Raw genomic sequence first — 6,325 nt, forward strand, 5'->3', positions numbered from 1 at the left:
GATGTGCGACAGGGGCCGCTGTGAGGGGAAAGCTGAACCCCGCTGAAGCCTCACCAAGTCACCAAAACGGAAAGAGGCCATCTCGCGTGTCGTGAAGTGACGGGATGGAAGCTTTCTCGGCTCTCCTGCAGCTGCCGTTGCGCGGCACGCGAGGCGGACTGCATCCGTAGCGTGTCATCGGTCCCCCGGCTGCACAAACAGTATGGGCATTCCGAGGACCGGGGTAGGACCAGTGGTGCAGAAGTAGGCAGTGGGTAAGGTAGCGGCGAACAGTGGGTGGGTAACAGCATTCTGTGGGTGGCAAGGGTGGGTAGCAGTAACGGTGAGACAAGAGCCGGAACACCACTCTCCCGCGAAACTGTAAACATCCATCGAACCAAAACGCTGAGTATAAGTCCTAGTCACCTAAACGAACATTGGACGGCTGCACATTGGTGGCGGGATGCGGAACTGGGTGGTGAGCTGAAAATGTGCAAACTCAGGAAGAGGAAATGGTGGGGTTCCTTCCTTGACTGAGCCACGAGCCTGCACTTTCCCCAGTCTGCCCGGGTTGGCCATCCATGGAAGGTCTGTCACACATTCTATGCTTCATTCACTCAGGAAGTAGCCGAGGCAGCCCAATTTCGGGTTGCTGTGAGCTGGACTCATGCCGGCATGTTGCAGACTTTTTACTGGCCGCCATGGCAGCGACGTCGGGAAGTCCGAACCCTTGACGAAATATTTACTCTTCTCTTGACTAAATTCGATGCTCACGCCGGGAAGGGACCGATAGACAAGGACAGGAGTCTTCGGAGAACCCCCACAGCTTGAGAACCTCGGTAAATACTGAGTGAAATGGCATCCACAGAACCCAGCCCGGGTGAGTAGGTAGGTAGGGTTGGGCGCACAACCAATGTGAGCGAGGTAGGTAAGGTAGTAGTTATGTCCAGCACATACTTTGCCATTCCAGGCCACCAGCTCGTAACACTAGCACAAGTGCTTCCGACATCAGCATCATCTACCTAGGCAGCCAGCTGGTCATCCGCCACCACACGTTGTTGGTAGTAACAATGTAGGACGCATCCTGGCAAAACTCTTCTATTGTATTTACTAGAGTTAGTTATTTCATCTAGTCGAACTTATCATCAATTAAAGTTCTTCTCCCACTGTACGTTTAAATAAGCCCAGCAATATGTTCAAGCTGATAGCTTCCTTCTCCACAGTCAGGACCACACCAAGGAAATGAGCAAGAGTCCAGAATGCTCAATGATTGTGAGCACTTTGATTACCTTAGGATAGACAAATGGTAGTTATATAGGTAGTCACTCGTAGGTTTTGGGGAGTCTTGGGAATTCTCCAGTTAGCAATCACACTACAGTTCGCGGCGAGCTCAGTAGCCTCCATACTGCCGACACATTATTGTTGTAACTATGTAGAGGTACGATGAGATAACTTCCATGATAAGCCGGCCAAGCTTTGGTGCACGGATTACATCAGACCCACCACCCACGTTATCGGCTGGCTCTGGGGATTCCTTGGCCTGGGCTCGGTCCATTGCCCCACTAAATTTTTCTGATCAAGTCCAAACTCCAGCAGCCACCACCTCATCTTGAGCAGTAAAATAGTGCCAATTCCTACAAAGTATCTGTGGTCGGTCACAATGTTTCCTGTAAAGGGCCTCAGTATTTCGGCCGAGAAACTCAAGTCCGAAACGGGGGTTCCAGCCCCATCTGCACCTTCAACTGCCACCCCGAAGCCGAAGCCTGCGAAGAAGCGCAAGAGACCAGGACAGACGGGGAATGTGACGGCGGAAAACTTGGCCGACCTGTGGGAGAAAGTCATTGAGCACAAGGGGCCATCAGTATCAGGGGCGAACAAGACACAACCGAGAAAGGACAACAAGCGCCAAAAAAAGGAGCACGATGCTACTGTGTCAGACGGTCCTGAGGACGGGAACAGCACAATTCAATTAGGAAGCAAAGAGCAGCAGAACGAATCCAGCGATAAGTCCGACAAGAAACAGAAAAAGAAGGACAAGAAGGAGAAGCGGAGCTCGCTCACAGCAACGGCCCAATCTGCGGAAGAGGCGGGAGATAAATGGAATGGCATCGACGACGAGGAGGATGCTACCCAGGAGGTGAAGGGGAAGGCCGACAAGAAGAAGCAAAAAACAGGCGGCGATAACAAGGATGATACCAAGCCCATCGACAAGAAAGCCAAATCCGATGTAGCGGCTCCTCCGTCAGCACCTCCCGCTTCCGCCGCCCCGAAGCTCACCCCCCTTCAAGCCTCAATGCGCGAGAAGCTTGTCTCAGCCCGCTTCCGCCACCTTAATGAAACCCTCTACACCCGCCCCTCCGCCGAAGCCTTCCAGCTCTTCCAGGACTCTCCAGAGATGTTCACCGAGTACCACGAGGGCTTCCGCCGACAAGTCGACGTGTGGCCTGAAAATCCCGTCGACGGATACATCGCAGATCTCAAAGCCCGCGCCAAAGTCCGCTTCCAGCCTCGTAACCCCAACGGCCCCGTCACCGCCGCCCAACTTCCCCTGCCCAAAATGCACAGCACCAAAACCTGCACCGTCGCCGACCTCGGCTGCGGCGACGCCAAGCTCGCCACAGCTCTCCAGCCGTTCGCCCGGAAACTGCACCTCGACATCCGCAGCTTCGACCTCCAGACAGGCGGCTCCGCGCTTGTGACCCGCGCCGACATCGCCAACCTCCCCCTCGCCGACAACTCAGTCGACGTGGCCATCTTCTGCCTCGCGCTCATGGGCACCAACTGGCTCTCCTTCGTCGAAGAAGCCTACCGCATCCTGCGCTGGCGCGGCGAGCTGTGGGTGGCCGAGATCAAGAGCCGCTTCACCAACCCGGCGGCGGCGGCCTCGCGCAACAAGTCCAAGGTCGTCGCGCACAGCGTCGGCAACCGCAAGAAGCCGTCTGTCGCCGCTACCAAGCAGGCCAAGGCGGCCGCCGCCGAGGAGGAGGAGGCGTCGCACCTGGCCGAGCTCGCCGTGCAGGTGGACGGGGTCGAGGCCCGCACCAAGCAGCAACAGCAGCAGCAAGAGACTGACATCGGGGCGTTTGTGGAGGCGCTCCGGAAGCGCGGGTTCCTGCTGAGCCGCGACCTAGGCGAGGGCGCCGTCGACATGAGCAACCGCATGTTTGTGCGCATGCACTTTGTCAAGGCGGCGCCCGCGCTCCGCGGCAAGTGCGCCGCGCCGGGGGCCGAGGAGAAGGCGGCCTCGCAGGGGGAGCGTAAGTGGACGGATGGCAAGGGGCGGACGGTGCAGGTGCCAAAAAAGAAGTTCATGGATAGGGATGGGGATGGGGATGAGGATATCAACGAGGCGGCGGTTCTGAAACCGTGTGTTTATAAGATTCGGTAGTCACCCCGACTTGTGCGAGAGGGGGGTTGGGGTGGAAAATGGCATTCATTCTTGAAAGAGAGGATAAATAAAACCGGGAAGTAATGGGGGACATGTACTGCGAAGCAAATGTTCCGGTCGATTCTAAGCTATGCGCTCTCCGGTGCTAGGTGCCCTCTAGAAAGACAAAATTGCCCTTTGCACACCGTACCGATTTTTGTTCCCGTCCGCCCTCGGTTGTGTCCCAGAGATAAGCTCTCAAGCGCAACAAAATAGCCCAAAGCAAACTCGACGCATGGCCTGGCGAAACCATGCGGAGATGTTGATATGTGCGCCTAGAACCGTCCCCGTATATCCCAATTCCCGCCAAGGAAGCCAAATTCATAACCCGTTAACGTCGTTTCAGGCTGTAACCAAAGGCAAAGCCAGCCAGCCAGGAGACAGAACCAGGCATTATCAGTCCTGGAAAATCAAGCTCGCGGCATACTCGACGTTCCCTCCGGTCGCCTCCAACGCCTGGATCGCCCGCTGCTCAGACGCCCCAAGCGCCACGAGCTGGTCGATATGTTCCCTTGGGAACGAAGGTGCTGCCGGTGCCCTGGGTTGGCTGCTGGGGGTGGCGGCAACGGCGGCGGGGGCGGGAGTAGCACCCGGCTGGGGCCGTTGAGCCGGCGCGGCTCCGCTCTGTCCGCTGGGCGCATGCACAGCACCAGACCGTTGGCCGATCGTCGTCCCCGCGGGGCCTGGGACGGTGGGCTCCCGTTCAACCGCTTCCTCAGTTTCGACCGGAATGTCGGCTGGCCCCAGGAATGGCACCTCGACGCCCTGGATGATGAGCTTGTCCTTTGCAAGATCGATGCTCGCCTGATATCGCTTCAACATGTCGAGCCCCAACAGCATTTCCACTTGCTTGCCCTCCATGACGGTAAAGCTGCATGGCAGGAAGAGGGGGCCAATCTTGATCTGTGCCGAGTGCACGCGGCCGATAATATTGGCTGTCCCCACGCCGCGGGCGATGCCCGAAAAGCGCTTGTCGACGAGGCGCATTATGCCGCAGGCCTCAGCACACTGCGGGCTCATGATAGTCGCCTGCGCACCCGAGTCGACCAGAGCCTTGACCTTGTACCCATTGACTTCCACTTCGAGATAGAGCATGTGAACGGTGCCGAAAACTAATCACTGGCAGTTAGCGCGGGTTCTGAGTGACCAGGTTGTACTAGGTCACGGTATCACCTTCCGGGTTGTGCTCCATGGCATTCTGCAGGTTCTCCATGACGCGCTCTTGACGAATGATCTCCTCGATCCTCGCCTGCGCGTCGATATCAAATGGATCCGCATTGAGCAGCTGGATCTGACGCTGGCGCTCGTTACGCTCCCTTCGTTCCCTGTCTAGACTATCGGCGAAGAGACGCGCGAACCTTTGCGGATCCTCTAGCGCAGCTACCAAGTCGGGCCTCGATCTACCAAGCTCGCCCCTCAGGTTCGGGTCTCCGAGAATCTGCAGCCGAATCACCTCGGGGTCCTGCGCTGGGGGTGGCCGCGCTGCAGGCCGAGCTGCACTCTGCGGGGCCGCCCTGGCGGCCGCCGGGGTTGTTGTGCTGCCCCGCATGTCGCGGATGTGGAGGGCGAGCATGTCGCCGTCGGTCACGCCGAGCTCGCCCAAAGTCTTGGCATTGTCGTGGACGAGCTGCCCGTTGTGGTAGAGATGCTGGGCGCTGGGGTGGTGGGTGGTCTCGGCCTGGATGGAGCTACGCAGAGTCTCAATTGTCATCTCCGGGTAGACCTCCAGGGAGAGCAGTTCCTGGTCATCGCCCTGTGGCTCCGAGTTGGTGATGGAGAGTGTGATGCGCCTAGAGTCGGCGAGTAAATATGCAGTCAACGAGCGGGGAATCGACGCCCTAAACCCAACTTACATTGTGGCAGATGTAGATAGGGGGGGCTCGAAAGAGAAGGGCGAGGTCGAGTTGGTGCCGTCGGCGTCAGGGGAGTGAGTGGTGTGATGGGAAGGTAAGGAGAAAGAAGAGGAAGGAAAACAAAGGAAACGGCGTTCAGCCGCGCCCTATTTGCCCTTTGCACGGACTAGCAGCAGGCTCGTGACAGTCAAGGCGTCACTCTTTTCGAGGTCTGAGAGACGAGGGGTTCCAGGTTCAGATGATGTGTGGAAGGACTCTCGGCGTCGTGGTAGGCCCAGAGGAAACCGAAGCGACCCGCTAGCTCTCAAGCAGCGCAGGGGTGTTTGCTTTCTAAATCCTGTTGATTGGGCCTAGGCCAGCCCAAGAAACGGTGTCGGCTGTTGTTGCCTCGGCCTCCACTGCAGCAAGGGGACGGATGACGTGGGGTAGTATCTTGGGTAAGGTAGTGTAGGTTGCGAGGACGAGAGGGTCTTGGGGGGGATTTCAATAACTCGCTTCTGATAATCTGAAAAATTGCACCTGCATGATGGGGACATGGGCATTTATCTTTCCGATCACCTCGAAATGGAACACTCTGGAAGCCCGCCGAGGAATGTGTGTCAGCCTCAGGCTCACCAGGATACCAAACTTCAACAACTGCTCGAAGGTACATACGCCAGAGCATGCCTTGTCTGGTAATTTGTGCGGCCCGGATTTCAGATATGCGGCAACTTCGGATGAGGCAGCGAACGACGGGCTAGCCGATGCTCAACCAATTCGGGCAGGCAGCTATCGGCGATCTGCTGCCTTGGCTTGTGCCTGCGGGTACCAAGGTATCTTTCCCGTTAAAGGAGCTGCCATCTGAAATAACTGGTGTGAGCCCTCCATTCCGGAAAGTCTAACCCGCAGCTAGCCCTGCCCCGCAGATGCGACAGCGCCCAGATCGTTCGACTTCTCACCACCACCACTGCACCCCTCCGCTTTGGGAGCCGCAGTTATATTTAACGCAACACCCCTTTCTCAGCCGGCCTCGATCCCGGCCCGAGACTTGCTAGCTTTCCTTTTTCCCCGGCCGGTTGCCTTCTCC

General features: G+C 57.5%; 2 protein-coding genes across 2 annotated transcripts; one reads left to right on the forward strand and one right to left on the reverse strand.

Annotated features, from left to right (window-relative positions):
• Positions 1-1,639: 1,639 nt before the first annotated feature.
• On the forward strand, positions 1,640-3,367 carry CHGG_04810 (uncharacterized protein; the record flags this gene model as incomplete). The annotated part of the gene is made up of 1 exon (XM_001224023.1): positions 1,640-3,367. One exon carries the CDS (start codon positions 1,640-1,642, stop codon positions 3,365-3,367), a length of 1,728 nt encoding a protein of 575 aa, XP_001224024.1.
• A 435-nt stretch (positions 3,368-3,802) lies between these two features.
• Positions 3,803-5,784, reverse strand: CHGG_04811 (uncharacterized protein; the record flags this gene model as incomplete). Its single annotated transcript, XM_001224024.1, has 4 exons — positions 3,803-4,518; positions 4,580-5,196; positions 5,260-5,405; positions 5,779-5,784. 4 exons carry the CDS (start codon positions 5,782-5,784, stop codon positions 3,803-3,805), a joined length of 1,485 nt encoding a protein of 494 aa, XP_001224025.1.
• Positions 5,785-6,325: the final 541 nt, after the last annotated feature.

This window comes from Chaetomium globosum, genomic scaffold, assembly GCF_000143365.1.
Source record: "Chaetomium globosum CBS 148.51 scaffold_4 genomic scaffold, whole genome shotgun sequence".
In the NCBI taxonomy this organism is placed as follows: Eukaryota; Fungi; Ascomycota; class Sordariomycetes; order Sordariales; family Chaetomiaceae; genus Chaetomium; species Chaetomium globosum.